The sequence below is a fragment of the Melopsittacus undulatus genome, chromosome 2 (genome assembly GCF_012275295.1).
Source record: "Melopsittacus undulatus isolate bMelUnd1 chromosome 2, bMelUnd1.mat.Z, whole genome shotgun sequence".
NCBI classification, from domain to species: domain Eukaryota; kingdom Metazoa; phylum Chordata; class Aves; order Psittaciformes; family Psittaculidae; genus Melopsittacus; species Melopsittacus undulatus.
The window spans coordinates 23,819,142-23,837,972 of NC_047528.1; the positions used below are offsets into that span (position 1 = coordinate 23,819,142).

Genomic DNA, 18,831 nt, shown 5'->3' on the forward strand with positions numbered 1-18,831 from the left:
CAAACAGAAGGAAAGAACTGGACTGTGGAATCTAGATGCAATCAGGAGACCATTTCACAGAGACAGCCACCTTCACAGAAAGTGCCATTTGTCAGAATTTGCTAGATTTTAAATAAACAGGAGCTAAAACTAGACATCAAATAAAAAGAGAATACTGAAATACACAAGAACAGTAGTTAAAAGCTCAAAGAAAATTTAGAAGTCTCCTAGAAAACTTTCAGAAACAGAAAAATGATTCAGAGGCATATCGGGAATCAAGAAAGGGAACATGAGCCAGTAGGATATTCCAGGGACAACTAGGATAAAGTGTCAAAGGTTTAGCTTTTGGATGCATGTTATATAGCAGCAGCTGCAGTCTGCAATTCAAATTAATGCAAAACAGACACATAACCGGACTACAAGGGAAGGCAGGTGAAGGTATTTTAAATAGCAAACATTCCTCTATTTAAAGAGTCAGCATGTGACTTTTAGGCAATATTTGCCTTCCCTGAGTTTTAATCAAAGGCACTCTACTGTGGCTATTCCACAAGATGCCTCCATCTTCCCCTACTGCCTCTCAAGATTTGAGAAAATCATTGCTTAAATCCAGCCAAAAAGATAATAAAAAGCAGTTTAAACAAATTTCACTCTCCATTCACCCAATGAGTTGATGTCTTACTCAGTTTTAAGCCATTAAAGCTCAGAGGAGTTTTATTTAAAACAAGTTTCTGAGATCCAGCATTTAATGGAAAACCAAATCCACCAGAACAACTGATATGGGAGCAGCAATCAGCCTTAACTACTTAACAGGTGTTTTTATTTTCAGTAACATCCAACTCTGAATTCAGAGCCCTATAATGCTTTGCTGGTTCCATTGGGAGTACTCTACAGTCTTTTGTCCTGCTTTCTGAACTCACACTCACTTAGCTCTGATAATTTCACACCCATTTGCACTCAGTTTTATCTATGCATAAAGTACCATACCCATATCCTTCAAGACTCCCAAGACTTCTTTGATTTTCTGTCTATTACTTCAAGAATTCAATCCTATGGAATAAACTTAATTTTCTCCTCAGCAGCCTTCTCAAGAAAAACACCTCCTTGCAGCAGGTGGTCTGTCCTACTTCAAAAGTTTTTTAGGGGAAACTGTAACAGAAACTGCTTAAAATTTCAGAAAAAAATGTGATACACACCATGTCACATATCATTAACTGGTGACATCAGGGAAACAGTCTCAAAAGAGCTTAATTGGTTTATAAAAATCTAAGCTGTTTTCAGAGCATTACTGTCTTCATTCAGCACAATGGAAATATTTTTACCTACAGGTAATTGTATTAGTTCCTAAATCTGATTGAGTCTGGACATTCTGCACCCATGAACTGGCACACAGTGGTGGGGATGTAGATCCAGAAGAGATTAAGTCAATACTTCCTACAGAATTGAACAAATTAATTTCAAACTTAAAAGAGGAACGGAGGGGCAAAAAGACTTAATACGTTGTACAGTGCTGATTTAATAGTACCTAATATTGTTGTCCCTGAATACCCTGGAAGTCTCAGTCCCACTTCTAGTCAAATTCACAGCAGAAATCCTCAGACATGCAGAGTAAGGAAACAGAATTGCAACTCCAACTTCTATACACAGTGGGGTTCATCGAGGTAGAGAGTTGGATTCATCTTGATTAACTTGATGAGCACCTAGCAAGTATGTCATTGCCCTAGACTCACTTTCTACAGAAAAAGAATCACGAGAAGCAATTCCAGAACAAACAGGTAGAATATCCAAAGACATTTGTGTTTCTTGCCACTCAGTGTAAGATGCAGCAAAGTGTATGGCTTAAGAAGCTGGAAAGTATTTAAAATATGTTAAGATGCTTCAGAGCTGACTGCAGTTTCAGAAAAGAAAATGAGTTCATAAAAGTAATTGGAAAAACAAGGAACAAAATTGGGCTATCATTAGCATTTTCACCACTGCCAGTAATTTTAGAACTATTCTGCCTTTAACAATTACATTTTGTAGTGTTTTAAAGAGCTTTGTTCCTATAAATAGGCAGAGAAAAATCAACGGATTAGGTTTCACAGAAAAAACATGACTAATGACAGAATATTCGTGTAGTTTGCCCTCTTAATATTTATCATTCATGGAAGAATTTCTTCCACCCAAGAGCTTGGCAAAAAAGGCCTTGAAGAGAGAAGTAAATGTAATAATCAAGGACATGCACTAAGTCTCAGGTAGCTCTTCAAAGTGAAGTTTGATCAAAAAGTTAGCAACCCTTAGCCTATTAATACTTTTTTTTTTTCATAAGAGAGATTCCTAAGATTTTCCATGTGTTTGTGCAAAAATTCAAGGCCCAACAATTCAAAGATAGAATCATACTAAAATACTTACTTTAAAACATAAATATTTTCATCTTAATAAGCTGCATGCAGTATTAAGATTTTTTTTCTATGAACAGTATAATTTAATTTCTCAGGAAGAAAGGAAACACACGTGCTACAAAAAACTATAACAGGAAAATACACACACCACGCTTACTTATGCCAATGGAAAAAATACTACTAAAAGTAACAGCATCAGAGAGTAAAAATAAAATCACAATGAAGACAAACGTTTGACAAGACACACTGTAAAGTCTTCAAACTATTGAGCTCAGATCATTCAGTGAAAGTCATAAAATAGAATAACTTATAGGATGAGGGATTAAAACAGAGAAAGTTTAGGATGACTACTCCTTGCAAGCATCACAAAGATTTCAGCTGTTGACAGAGAACCTACCTGATCCTGAGGACTGTGTGTTACTGAGTGGTGGAAACTCTTTTCAGTGACTGCCAATAATCTCATGCCTCTCTCCACAAAATAAACATACAGCATTGTCAGAGGAATCAGCAAGTACTTTTACAAGACCTCTTCCATCAAACAAGTAAGAAAAAAAATACATGTAAACACACCCCAATGAGAGCATACAGTTCAGGATGTTCCTTTTCACTTTTCCTCTCCCCCCCCAACAGTCAGCAATATGCAAACTGGAACTTAACTGGATGAGAAGCTCTTACTTATATTGTACATTTAAAGTAACAAAGCAAAGTCCAGATGTAGAGGAAAAGGACACTTATCATAGTAACTAACAGTTCTGAATGACCACACTATCTCCTTTCCACTAAGACACCCTTGCTCACATTTACACAACATGATACTCCACTTCGAGGAGTTAGAAATCACTCTTCCTTAAAAAAGGCTTCTGACTGCACATAAACTCTCTAATGAGTAGCTAGATATCCTTGCAAGTGAGTAATGTCACCTTACATTATATTTAAAGCATAGCAAAGCAGATACGCAGCTTTACAATCTTATACAATTAACACTAGCTTTTCATTTGCACAGCATGAAAGCCAGTCTAAAGGTCATAGAAGATGGCATCTTCTTAATTTTCAGAGTCAGACTACAGTTCCTAAGGCATGTCAGTTACCAACCCTGGAAACTCCTATTGTGAGACAGCTTTTAGAGACAGAGCAAGAGTTGTCAGTCTAAGCTTAACAGGAACTGACCCTATACAAACGAATGAACACACTGCTTTCAGTTAGGAATGGGCTTCTGTTCACTCCTTTACTGAGGATTCTGAGTAACAATTAAAACTGTTAGTCAATGTCATACCATGACATCAAAACAGCCTACCCAGAGTCATAAGGATTCAAGGACCTAACACAGCTCTATTCTAACACCAGGATAATACCAATTGCCAGCAAACTGTCTTTGAATGATTTCAAACCAGATTATCATGATTTTCTTGTTAAACTACTATCTTACTTGTAATGGAAATCCATTTCTCTCAATACAAATTGCAAGAATATTCCAAGACTCCCCAGAGTCCATCACCACCTGCTGAGACAGGCAATTTGCAGTCCCTGAATTTTTTGTTTCGTCTTTTGGTCTATCATGTCTTCAAGAAGGGGCCTTTTCCCCAGTATTGAGAAAAAAAAAAACTTCACCTTTCAAGTAAAAAAAAAAAAATCCAAACAACCAAAAAACACTTTTCCAAAACACCAAAGCCAGAAATGATAACATCTTCCAGAGAAAGGAAAAGGGTTTTGATTAAATATACTGCAGGCAGGAAGAAGGGAAAGTGAGGTGCATTAAAAGCTGGAGAGACACTCTTTCTTCTTGGAAAGTGTCTCTCACAGCTACGTAACATGGTGGTCTGTCAGGATCTCCCAGACAGGGCTCAAAGCTTCTTGTCCAAAACTAAGCAGCACAGGCATTTTCTGAGGAGTATGGCCAACTAGCATTCACATTAGGAGCACTTTAGGAAAAAACAGCTTGTACAGTGTAAGCACATTGTATTTCAGGTCTGCAGCTGGTAGTGCAATACTAAAATACCACCTCAAAAACATAAGCGTAAGTCTCCCTAGCTGTTCCTTCCTTGTTAAACTGCTTGCATGAGCTGCAGAAGACATTTTATTTAATGTTTGCTCCTAATTAGTCAGTATCTGTACATTTACATCTCTCAGAGAATTCACCACTGTTCGTTTGGTCAAACAACACCATCCCTGTATGCCTCTGGCTGGCAGGGAGCTCCAAAGCCTTCAACAGAGAGAAGTTAAAAGTTACTGCACTCAAGAGAGGTCATACACAAGATAAAATAGCACTTACTGTCCACATTTTTCAAACTGGGAACAATTTTAAGTTGCATGCATCTCAAGTGGATTGTAACTACAAATTAAGAACAAATAAAAAGAACATGCACAACCAGTCACCCTTGAAATTAAATGCACCTTCTACAATAAGAATGGAACTGATTACAAACACTGATGTGGATAAAAATTACAGAGCACACAGAAAAGGAGTCGCTGCACATAAATTTTATTGTTTAACATTCCTTTCGTCTAGATTGTTGTATAAAATAAGCTACACAAATGCTAAGCAGAGAATGTCTTTTCATGAATGGTACCTACCTTACTTTACGTAGGCCTTTCTGTACCAAGGACAATCCAGGTCTAGAGAAAGATATTTGAGATCTTTAATCCATCCCACAAAAAGGTATATTTGGCCAAGAATTTACTGTAATATACAGATATTATTATCAGATGTTTTCCACTTGTTAAAAACAAAATAATTTTAAAAGCACATCTCAGTTTAGGTGTAGGTGGAGTTGCTTTCTTTTACTTGAGAGAGTACTTTCTCAAAACTGTGTTATTAATTCTTTACCAGAAACAAAGATACCACGTGCCTTCAGAGAGAGGAGTCCACAAGAAAGGGAGTTTGTCTGCATCATAAGATATCCCTTTTAGAGTGGGGTTCCAATGAAAAACCAACAACACATTACACTCTATGAAGCTTCAAGCTTTCCAGCACTGTGATGTTCCCTTCCCTTGCAGCCACATTTTTTTAATAGATTTGTAAAGGTAATTTGATTTGCAATAACATATTTATGAAAAAAAAAAATCAGACACTGACTTCTATTCTGATATCTCTGCCGCTGGCCACTTAATCTGTCTGGAGTCAAACCAACAGCATAATGCGTAAACTGAAAAATAATTTGCACGATTGCATCTTGTTAAGCCAAACAAACCACCTATTCAAATAAGCAGGTCCCATATAAACCAGATGTTTGCATTGCCAAAAGCAAATGGAGGACTTACAAGGTAACAAATCACTTTTGTCCAAACTTTAGTCTCTGTGTAAACATGTAAATTGTAAATACCTTGTGCAAATATACACATCAAAACACCCCTAAAAATGGCACTGTTTCACAATTCTGCTGTAAAGTGTGATCTTTGTTATTTTTCTCCCATTTTAGTCTCTGGTGATGTTCTAGAAATACATCAAGTAACTAGAAACCAGAGAACTGAGCTTGCTTGCAACACAGCAACCAGTCTCTATTTTCACAGGCAGCTTGTAGCCTTTTCCCAAAACCGTATTTTAATGCACGTGAAACTAAAAATGACACCTTCTATTAAGGGAAGGATAAAAAACAAACTGCAAAGGTGCAGCTACAGTAAAGCCGGACATATTTTAGCTATGAGACAGTGTTCCATCTCAGCAGAAGTACATGATAACAGGAAGGGTCAACACTTAAAAATATTTTCTCATGCACTTCAAAACCCTTTTACTATAAAAAAAAAGAAAATTAGTGATAGAGTAAGAGCATGCCCTCATGATTGGTGTACCTACAGGCAGCTATTGAACCTGCTCTTTCCATTTTTGTGTTCCTTACACAGCAAAGTTTGCAAGGAAAACAGTTCAAGACCTGGAAAGTTTTTTATTTTGACCTGAGCTCATAAAGCTTCAACACTTCTGAGTCCCACCATCTTCTTCAAACCCAAAGTATCTTAAGTGGAAGTGATTCTGTCTCTTTCTCTAGCACACAAACAGCACTAGTTCCTTGTGTCAGTAGGGAAAAAAAGAAAAAATATCCATAAAAATGTATGTTCAGTATTCTAAGCATGCTATGAAACCTACCTGGCTTTGAGGAATCAGTAATAACTGAACTGCAAGAGTTTACTAAATGCAGGCCACTGACGTGCTATATGATCAGGCAATAGCTGTATATTGTGGCCCTTTAAGTGCAAATCAAATTATACTTTAAATTTTCAGAAACCTTGAGGTCAAAATATAGATTCTGATGAGTTATAAGGAAATGCAAATAAACCATGTCATTGTAAGGTGAAGAAACATATTATAGCAAAACTAAATTAAATGTATGAAATCCAATACTGAAAAACATTGTTTCAGTCCCTGAACTGCCACTGACACAATGAACCAAGACAGATTAAGTTTTGGATTTGTTTTACTCAGGGTTTTAGTGGGTTTATTTTATTTGGTTTTGGTGTTCTTTGTTTGGGGTCATTTTTTTTTCCTTTCTCCTGCTATTTCAGCATTAAAAAATCTGAATGTCTTCTAAAAGCACACCTACTTAATCAAGGTCCCTGGAGTTCTACGGACCATCCACAAAGCATCCTGTACACCAGAAATTATTGAGTCTTCCAAAACCAAGAAGAATTTGGGAGATGGAGAAAGCAAGTGGATGCTACAGAAGAGCGTTCTTCCTAGCAATCGTAACTTTCCTCAGGTACTGATTGTCCAAGCACTACCTCTGTCATCAAGACAAGCTCCCTACATTCTCATCAAATATAGGCCATCATTTAAATTCCTCTTAACTGGGCATAATATTTATTAACATCTTGTAGAGACACACATCAAAACATCACATCTGACCAGGCTGTTAAAGGGAGAGCATTTAAGCTCAGTTCCTCAATGTGTAGCATCAGTATGGGACAATCACCTACCCTGGATATCCATTTAAGATTCTTACTCCTTCTACTTTCTCTTTATTAGTCTGAGGCATCAAATGATAGTACACAACAACAGTATACATACCTCACTGCCCAGCAGCACTAAGACACACAAGATTCATGTCAATTTTTGTCATGGATAGGCAGTTCCAATGTTTGCCTCATAAAATAACTTGCAAGAGATGACTGTACAGATTATTCTTTCTCCAAGTTACATTTCCAAATAATAATCCTAGGAGAGCTTTATTCTCTTATCCTTACAGTAAATTACTTTTCTTGGATCAGAGCTGTAAGACTTTATTGCTTTTTAAGTTAGTGATGAAAGATTTAATCACAATATTTGTTAGATTTAGACACTGAATACAGGCTTTTCCAGAACCTTAGAAGCTCCAGCAGGAGTCACAGTAGAAATTCCCAACTATAAACACTACTGGCAAAATTTTGGATTTACCATAGATTTCCTCCCAGTAATCAGTCACAGCTTGAGTTAAGGAATAAAGAAATCCATCACTGGGTCCACAACACCATCTGGGAGATCAGGCTTTTGGCAGAGAAAAATGGAACAGCAATTGCCCAGCAGCACAGGAAATCAATGATTTCCCCACACAGGGGGTGAGAAACAGGCTGCTCCTGCTGAGCACGGGATCGTTCATTTCCCATTCTGCCAGCAATGCTGCTTTGTACGTGCAGTGAGCAAGGTCTCCATCACACTGTCAGGACAAATTGGCACCTTGCCCCAAAGCCTCCCCTTACCAGTAGGTTACACAGTGAGCTATGCAATCTCAAGAAGCTAAAAAGCCAAGGAGTGTGGAGACACCAGTCACCTTCAAGAGCCTTTTGGCACAACAGTTTCAGGCTAGGTGGGTAACAAGTGTCCCAATACACTACCGATTTAAACTCATCTCAAATCCCATCAATTGACAAAGGATTCAACTGAACTTTGACAACATCTGGACCAAGAAAACCTGGCTTCCCCTTTCCCGTGGTAGTAGGATATTACTACTTACTTCCAGCAACTGGAGCTCCAAAACAGGTGTAAAGGTATTTTTTCATTTTAAGCACAACCATTAAAGGGGAGTTGGAATATTAAAAAAAAAAAAAGAAAAAGTGAGTATATTATCCAGGAGACCGGAGGCCACACTGGCATCCTTCCAGGCTGCACTTCTTCATAACTAAACCACAGGTTTATTTACATATACAACACAAAACAGAGAGGAATCCTATTTTATTGAGAGTGTTTACAGGAACCAGAATAGTCACACAAGATACTCTGTCAAGGTCACAGCAGAGACCACCACTGATCAGCTTTAAAATCCCAACTCCTTCCTCGAAGTTACTAGCCTTAGTGCACCATGGAGCATGAGGCAAGGTAAGAAGATAGGAGTTAAGAGTTTCCCCAGACACACACTTTTGCTGCAGAACTTCCCATCCACATTTCTGCTCTAGGTCAAAGTTCCCAAGAAAGTAATGGAATCATAACAAGCACGTATGCAATCATCAAGAACCGAACTACTGCCTGTAACTGGCATCAGAGGTTACTGATACAAAACAGCAGATGGAAAGGAGCTCTGGTCAAGCCGGACTTGGCCGCAATTTGAACCAGTGCTCTGAATAAGCAGCTTGTCCATTAACCAGCCCTCTCTGAGATCACAAGGTACTGCTGTAGCTGTTTCCAGAGCTATGCCTGCATATTAACCACCATAACTGCAGATGTGTTAGGATCACCAATGGATCTACCCAAGTACTGACCTCTCTCACAGATATCTTGCAGCATTTTCTGACAGCTACACTGTTACCTGTGTATCTGTGAATCTTTGAGACAGAATCTATAAAACAGCTATATTACAGCAGAAATATGTGGGTCATTAGCAACTTCTAGCTTTTGAGGGAGACTGGTCACTCATCTTTCCACCCACATTTTATACCTCTATCATTTCTTCAGTTTAATAAGTTACATGTGTAAATGCAAATATCTGCCTTATTTCTCTAGAGTCACCATTGCTCTAAATCAATTCAGGTCATGCTGAAATTAGTCTTGCCCTTCACCAGGTTAACAGCTTCTCCAGTTTTGCTATAATTAATATATGTCCGTAGATAAATTACAAATAAAGTGAAAGACAAAGAAGTAGGATTACTCTGTAGTATGTTTTCTTGTCCCTCCATCCTCAACTTCAATAAGAAGCCTCTCAAAAATCTCACCCCACCAGAACTTAATAAATCAGAAAAAAAGAGACAATGCTTGAAGTTGTCAAGAAGAAATAACATGTAACCTACAACAGACTCCTCAATAAATGTGGGCACCATACATAACCCTACCTGTTTTCCTGCAAAAGGGAAAAAGCTCACTCATTTTCTAAGATTCCACCTTCTTCATAGTCCACTCTAGCTGCAGTAAGATTCATCATTTGGTCACTCTGGACAGCAGTAGGCCTGCATTTATCATGGTGAAGTACATCTTCATTGTATGTTCTTACAGTTTATGGAAAGGCAAGTACAATGACTCATAGAACTGCTGCAAGAAAAATCTGAAACAAGTTAACAGAATGAGCTTCTTTAAAATGACATCCTACGTTTCCGACATGCAGAGCCAAAACCACATCACACTTCCAGCTGACAGATTTAGAGCCATTATTTATCATAAATGGCAAGACCATCACTGAGGCTAAGTAAGGCTTCATGATATGTTCCTGTTCACAGATCTTAAGCACAGGATAGGCAGTGAAAGGCCTGATTCTGTGTTCTAGAAAAATGCGATTGTTTTTTTTACTAATGTACTATTCTTTTCCTTTTGGATAATTATATTTTCTTCACACTGAGAATGATCACTATGAAAATTCTTACCTGTTTTCCATCTAGTGTGTATAAGCGTTTAACCACCCCTGAATCCAGCTTGATGGCATCAGTTATATCAGTAAGAACCTGTTCAAATGAATGTGCTGTCTTCTTGTTGAGCAGAATCCGGACTGCTTTTCGTGGCTTCACTCCGCTCCTGATGATAGTGACTAGTTTAGGCCTAATGAAATCCTTATTTTCTTTTGCATCTGGAGTACCTCCTTTAGCAGTGGCAAGAGACGGCACTGAACGAGAAGTAGAAGTTGTCTTAACATTCACTGACCAATTTGGGTTTACATTCTTCGTATACTCCAGTTTCTTGAAGGGTTCTATGGAACCACAAACATAGCTTTCCCCTGCAGAAACAAAAGTGCCAGACCAGCAAGTCAGATTGGAGGGGGACACAACAAAAAAAACAAACCAATACAACAGAAAAATATCAAATCAAATCCTTCTCAAATTATTAAACATTATTTCTATAATTCTTGATCTACATAAAGTATAGATCTCTTCCCTTCCCAGATGCTACAGACTGTAAAGTAACTTTTAAATCATTGGCTAATAATTCAGAAAATGCTCTTACAAAATCCTTGAAAGCAGCAGGTTTTTTTTCAGAAAACACCACCTGCATCAGGGATCACTGCTGTCAGTAACTAGTGTTCATATCTAATCAGCTGCCCAGCCCTAGCACATTATCACAGTAGTCCCTCAACCACAAACAGCAGGCCCCAAACACTTCATGGGAAATAATATGAAACATTACCAAAAATTACAGGTTACAAATAACTTCCCATGAAAGGTGGATGAAAGTGTCATAGGAGAGTTGTTAACATTTGATTATTTAAGGCTTTAGGTAGCATAAGTGCAGGATATGTAGAGGCAAGAAATCTCACCATTATTCTACTGACTCAACATATAAAAAGGGGCAAAAGGAAGGCAAAGAGAAATAATTACAGAGCACTACTCACAACAAATTTACCATACTTTAAAAAAATTGATTGTAGCCAAGATTTCCAATGGAACATTATCTACAATAAAATATTTCTGCAAATACAACACCCACACAATTTTGGGGGACCTAGAAGATATAAACACCAGCATATCCCACTTGATTAACCCCTTAATGAAGTACAACTGCAGGCTGCTGTGAAGAGGGAACATGCTTAGATGCTCCCAGCCTCTCCCTTGAGCTTGACTGAGGGACAGCACTGCCAGTTGCACTGGGTGAGTTAAATCAACTTGGTGATCTGACTGAACATAACAAAGACAATACTAATTTTGCAACAGTCAGCTGATTCAGTTCACCCTTCGGCTGAGGAAGAAAAACAAAACCACCAAAGGAAACAATACTAGATCTAGCAAGACCGCACCTTCTGGCAGCCTACAGTTAAACTCCATTACAAAAAAATGCAAAAATCTCATCCTGAACAATGCCACAAAGACATCTGAGATGTTTTAATTCTTCTGGGTTCAGAAGTTCAGTGTAAGCTATCAGCACAGAGACCTTCATTTTAGCAGTTTAGCCAAGGTATTAAAACAGAACCAGAACAAAACCCAGTGATGTACCTCCTATGCCAAAAAACACATAAGAACCAACGTTTTTCCTAATGATACCTACCACAAAAAAAGAGGACTTACAGTTAAATTCTTAAAAGAAAAATAAGTATATAAATTTTACTTCTGGACACAAACTTTAAGGTTTGCCCCACAGACAAGACATACAAGGAATGCTGGCAGGTACACAGTTACCACAGTTAGAAAGAGAGGACCACAGTTAGAAATAGAGGGGATGATCTGAGACATGAGGCCCCAGATGCAACAGATGTTCAAGTTTATTGGCATGATGCTCCAAACATCAGACAGTAACACACTCTACTGAGATTATCAGAAAGGAAGTGGAAGAACACCAAAAGACGAAGTCAGAGCTACATGCCAAGATGAACCACTCAGCAACAAAGATAAATGTAATGGAGTGTGATCAAGCAAGAACCATAAAAAAGAATTTTGTTTTCTTCCTTTTTTAAAGCATTCTTTTAAAGCTGAACAAAATACCAAGTGCGAGATGAAGACACTGCAATGCTTACTAGTCATCATGAAAACTCAAGTTAATCTGTGCATACTCGTAACATCCAAATCATCAACAAAAGAAACTAAGATGAAATATTTACATCAACCTTACAAGAAACAAAGGTAAGTTCTTCCTGTTATCCACTGTATATATCGGAGAGGGATATAGACATATATATAGTAACTTCAGAACAGAAAGACTTAACCACAGTAATGAACCACGAGTTATCAGTTTCCTGAACGTGAAACCCACCCTAACAGCACCCAGAAATTTTAGTATTTAGCCTAATCCTATCAAGCCATGGTGTCTGTATGCAGATGAAATCTCAAATAAAAGGACAAAAATCCTTCACCTAGATTTTCATCCTCTCTTTCATAGTTACCTTAAGGTGAGAAGACTGCAAAGACGTTTCACAAGGGGCATGACTTACTAGCCCAATAAATTCACCTTCCACCTCAACTATTGCTGCTTCATAACTATCAGATGATGACAAAAATTTATTTTTATTTTTGGTAACCTCACAGACAACAGCTTCACCCCCATATTGTACCTGAGGAGAGACAGAAACTGTGTAATCTGCGGACAGGCAATACCAGCAGCAAATTGGTGTTCCCAGCTGCAAAGCACCAAGAAAATACACATCCAGAGGTAACCCCACTGAGCACCATCAGTTCTTATTCTGGGGCAAGCCTGAGCACAAATACCAGCTTTGACTAACTGGTAGCTGGGGAAAGAAGGTAACAATTTTCAAACACTAGATATATAACATAACACATGCTGAATAAGGAATCCTTGGACTATGATGGATTAAACAAAACGCTGGATTAAACAAAATCTCTGATGGATTAAACAAAAGCATAGAAAAGACAGCCTGTTTAAAGTGTGTATTTGATTGCAGCTCCCCAAGAGAGGAGAGCAAGCTTTTCACAGTGCAGTCAGTTGTCACTAATGAAATTTTGACACTTGATTACAGTATCAATAGCCATTAGAAAAATAAAAGGGGGACACCCAGCTGTTTTGGGATATCTGATATCTATGAAAAAAAAGTCATTAATAAATGTTATAAAGTATCCCTTTTCTGACAGCCCCTACTTCTCCATAGCAACAGTGTAAATGAAACACACATCACTTTAACCCTTCAAAAAATAAAAAATAAAAACTACCCACAATTCTTGTTTGCCAGTTTTGAACCACAAATCCCACAACTTAATTTCTGCAAGTGCTCAACACTTCAGGAAATTCCATGTGGAACAATTAAAATTTATCTCAGCATTGAGAAGCTAATCAGAAAGCTAATCATGTAGGAGGACAGATCCCAAAACACGGTTTATGCTTAAAAAGAGAGACACAAACAAAATCCTACTACCTGAAGTTACACATCTGTCAAAATTCAATGCAGCTGAACCACTGGGGACATGTAACACTGAAGGATAGTTCTCTGAGGTCACAGTGTGCACAAGAATTTCATGATGTGCTTCATGTATTAAAAAACATAATTTAGAAAAATAGTATCTCTGTGCAAGGTGGCTGCTAAGGAGACACTGAATCACTGTCTGTAAGTACTGAAGCTTTCCTGAGACAAGTGTTGATCCCTTTTTTGGCATATTGGTATTAGCAACGTTTCCTTCAGCTTGCTGATGTTCTCACTACTGTGCTAAAGTCAACTTGGCCTAAAATGTCTTTCTAAAGAAGCCAGCTGCTACTAGGTGAACATCCTGGAGAAGAAACACAGAACCTGCTTGAATCATGCAGAGAGAACAACCAGCCCCTCTTTGTGGAGGCAGGAGAACTGCCAATTTATTGAAAACAGTCTTGGTTTCTTGGAGCAGAGTACGTACTAGGAAAGGAAAGTTAATCCACAAGCCCACCTGAGGTAGAGGAACCATGGTGCTTGCACACTTTGGTGGTGAAGATGTTCAGTGCAGCATTCATTGTGGTCCATCTTCCCAGTGGATAAGGCAGGAAAAAAATGCAGAGAGCAAGAAAGGGACTGATATCCCCAGTATCCCATACAACAGTGTGGAGACAGTGTTCTCACAGGTGAATGGTTATTTGGTACATGAACTCTGAATAACTCTGAAACATACAGCAAGGCCATGAGAGGCCCGAGGAAGCTTAAGCAAGCAAGATAAGAAGAAGCTGGAATTCACAGTTATGAGAACTGTGGACTGTTGGCAAGCTTTCGAGGTCAAATTCTCACACCTGTGCTTAACCAATTATATGTTAGTCACTAAGGGTCTTTAAGACATGTATCCAATCATGATACACCAAATTGGTGTAGGTGTGTGTAAACAATAGTATATAAGGAGTTGATGCTTTGCAATAAATGGCTTTTGATCTGATCATATTGATCTCTGACTGAGTCCATTCCACGGCACAACAGGTACACCAGCTTTGCTTCACTTCCACCATTTGGTTTGTATAAACAAAAGGCAGAAGAGCAACCTCTCAGGGGAAAGGACAAAGAATTCTGACTATCCCTCACCATACAAGGGAAATTGCAAAAGGAATATGACCTGAACCAAATAAGTTACTACCTGATAGTTCCCAAATGTGTTAGTTAATAGAGCAATAACCTATTTAAACTACATTACTGTTGCCTTGTCTTCCTGCAGTGTCTGAAAAATATGCAACAGTGCAAAAGAGAAGGAGCTACAGGAAATAAATCTGACGTACCCATGTTCACCTAGCAATCAGAAGCACAAGAAAGCACTGGTTTAAAACAGATCTCCTCAAACTTCTTTCACACATCATTCTTTCTGCTCAGCTTAGACTAAAGCTTTTTTGTTTTCCTCATCAAAAGCCAAATGAAAAAGACATACTTCCTCCCTCTCCACCCCACCAAATTTCTGTAGTCTTTCTACAAGCAAGGCAGGCATTTTCCCTGCTTAAAAACAGTAACTGGAAAGTACCTAGAGAAAGACAGCATAGGAGCTTCCAAGCAGTTAAGGAAGACACAGTGTAAATGAATGAATCTTCTCAAATTCATAAAATAATAATAAAAAAAACAGTACCAGAACAACCCTTTACTATTTTATGCAACAGGATTATTCAGTGGTTTGTTTATCAAACAATATAAGGATTGCAGGCATTTCTGCCACAGGATCCAGTCCAAGTTTCACTAACTTTGATAGCCCTGGATCAAGTCCATGGTAAATATCCAGTGTAAATTCAATCCTATGAACAAATGTCCACACAGATCTAGCTCTACAAACATTTAAACAGATACTTCCTGTTATTATTTTGATAGCATATTACATATGCATATGAATCTTTCCAGCCCACCAATTCCCAGCTGCTGAGGTAGACATGACTTAGAAGAAAGAGAATTAGCTCTAATGTGCATCAGAGACCATGTCAATCAATTCCTACAGTCTGAGCTGGCTGGGCTTCTCACCAGCACCACTGGAGAGGGCACAGAGTAAAAGTGACAGAAGTAGTAGCAGGCAGGAGAGGGAAAAGCTGAGTTAAGAGGAATGAGGTGACAGTGGGAGTAGCAAGACACACATACAGAAAGAGTCAGGAATTTTGCCACAGTCTCCCAGCACTTTGGCAAGGAGACACTGCCTTTTGAACCCTCCTCTGGCAGGCAGCTTCTCTGCTGCATCAAACACAACTGTCTACTTCCAGCTTGCAAGAGCCTTTCTGCAGACCTCAGGTGACCCATCATCTCCTCTACCACTGCAGTGAGGTTCATCTCTCCCAAGAGTTATCAGCCAGTTAGAGCCATTACCAGATTTTAAATCTGGTATATCTCTGCTCTTTCAAACTGCTCCTTCAATGAGGACTGCAGCTCCAAGATAATCCCTGAGACACATTCATTTTTATTCTTCAGATTGTTCCTGAAAACTATTTTTGCCATTATGCCTGTACAGTATGTGCACACACACAAACAAGTCTTTACAATAGATTGGCAGTGCACCCAATATTGACATGTGACAATACTGTTTCCCAGTACTCTCTCAGCCTTGTGGTTTGGGGTTTTTGGTTTGTCTTTGACTGCCAATTCTCCGCTGCAGGGTTCATCTTTTGCGGTAGGTATTGTGGAAACCTAAAATGATCCTGGTTCATACCCAAGACTCTGAGGTAATATAATAAAAATTAATGGGAAAGGGATGCAGTTCTAGCTACAGATTGACTCTGTGGTCTTTGTTCCAAGTAGCAGGACCCCATGAGTAAAAACAGTAAATAATACTCTGTTTCAAAGTAATGTTGCTCATAATAATCTATTACTTTTCTTGATATACTGTTCAGTGGTAATTTTTTGATTAAGACCCATGAGTCTTTGCCCTTAGCTTTAAAGATAGTATACTTTCGGAAAAGCTAAAGGTATTTTGTTTTTTCCTTAGACTTTGTCTACAGCTAGACAATTTAGCCTTAAGAGCAACTTCATCTTTATTGATTCTACATGCTTTGATTGCATGTCATACCTAGCGAATAAAGTCATGTCACATTTGGAAACAATTCTTTAAAGGTAAAAGGGTCCTGAACATGAGGTCTGACAAAAAGAATGCAACATGAATCCATTTAATTTTTTCCTTCATCTAAGGTAGAGAAGAAAAGAAGTTACAGGGCATGTGAAAATCTGCAACACTACACACCTCTTGTTATTAAATTCCAACAAATCTCACATATACCAAGTCTTTAAAAAAAAAAAAAAACTAACAAAGAAACCTAGGGAAGTCATTAGTTGCAAATAAAGGGAAGATGTGTCCATGCACCTCAAAATAACCTACAATATCAGCATACAACCATGCCAACTCTGAATTTTATGTAGGACAAAACTAAATATTACTGAAGCAAAACAGTTCCTTTACAATCTTTTTCCTTTGGGACTATCTTTCATGCAGTTCTATGTATTAAGCTCTGAGATGAAAGACAGTGGCTGCTGTCTTGTTTCCCCCAGGAGCTAGTTGCTTCTCTGTCTTCGTGTACCATATGGGAAGGTTAGAGTACAGGAATTTCTTCACAGGCATAAAGGTAAAAAAAAACAACACCAAATCAAGAGCTTAGAAATTTACCTGACAACACAATCACTAAAATCAGTGTACACCCCTACCTCCAAAATAAAAATTAAAAAAAAAAAATCATCTAAATTCATAGCAGTCTCATTAAATGGATTCATATAGTAAGGCAATAGAAAGTAATACTTAGTATTTCAGTAGTTTGAGTACAAATGTCATTGGCAAGAAGCAAAAATCAAGTGATTTTCCAGCTATTTAAACACAAAGCACAGCTTCAAGCTAATTAATGCAGTAGCAGACTAGCCAAACTCTAATAAATTTGTACGGTAAAGAGTGAAAGGGGATTATGTAAAAACTGTCACTGAGCTAATAATAGATGAACCTGTACTGCACAGTGAAGCTCTGTGATTGAAACAATAACCCACCTCCTTTTATACAAATAGACAGAAGCGCCCTTTCACGTGAAAGGATGCAGATCTGTACTCGCACTCAAAGATTGACTTCTGCAAATCCCACCATGTTACTGGCACTAGAAAATAAGACTGTCCAACTGGAACTATACATGGGAAGGGAGATGTGTTCATTGAAAAAATAAGGAATAAAGTCCCACAGAGCTAAAAGAAACCTCAAAGCCCTTACTTAAAATATACACATGCTTGTACTGTCATTCATTCTGACTGACTGATTTATAACTGGTGTTATTCTTTTCTAAAATGCCAAAATAAACCAATCTTACAGGTTGCTGAATTTATTTGTGCATTCAGTTCTTTCTTTTCGAAAGCTGGTTCTGACTGGCAGCAGAAAACACTGCATTAATGCAACATTAGCATCAATGATACTTGCTTCTTGATGAGCATACCAATCAAATGAGACAATAAAATGTACAAAGACTGGTTTTAAACAGATGTTGATTAATATTGGTCTTTCCTCACAGAAATTGATTTTCTGCACCAATTAAATACTGTCCTGACAAATACAGTTCTAATTTTGCCCTGGAATTCATAACATTGATCTTAGACCACCCCTTTCAATTTTACTAAACCTATTGTCCTAACTCCAAAAACCCTTACATGCATAATCTTACCACTTCACTTTTCTTTCAGAGCATATTTATGTTGTCTCCTACCCTCCTTTTTATGCAAGGGGGATTATTAAAAATATCCCCTTCATAAAACTGCTCACAAAGCTTTCCTAATACTATGACACCTAAAGGAGACAACTCAACTGTGGCTGAATACTTGCAATGCAAAGATGTGCTCCTCTTTCAGGAATTTTATTCATCATTAACCTTTTTTTCTTCTCTCCCCACTTTAGCCACCTTCCAATTCTCTCATCACATCCTGATACTGCAAATTCTCTCACCCACTGCTAAAAATTAAAACCATAAAGAAATTACAATCTCTGTTACAACTGTAAATTGGCTATCCCGTGGCTTTGCAGGTTTGCCCACAATACAACAATGAAAACATTGTTCCACCTTTATTTTATTTGAACACAGTCAAGTGCCTGCATTTGAATTTTACGTATGAAAAACAACCCTGGTTATGGCCATATGCTAGATAATGCTTTCAGACCTTATACAGTCTGGTGTTTTGTACAAGGAGCTACTGCCCACACACACAAAAAGAAACCCACTGAAAGCCAGAGGCACTTTCTGTTGGAAAAGCTACTATAGCAACTTTTAAAACTTGTATTTATT

General features: G+C 38.1%; 1 protein-coding gene across 1 annotated transcript in view; it reads right to left on the reverse strand.

The window, feature by feature from the left end:
* The window catches only part of DCLK1 (doublecortin like kinase 1), a 246,013-nt gene that overhangs the window by 222,479 nt on the left and 4,703 nt on the right, over window positions 1-18,831 (reverse strand). The window contains exon 3 of the mRNA XM_034060074.1: window positions 10,110-10,456. Coding sequence (XP_033915965.1) covers window positions 10,110-10,456 — 347 coding nt within the window. The remainder of the gene's footprint in view (window positions 1-10,109; window positions 10,457-18,831) is intronic.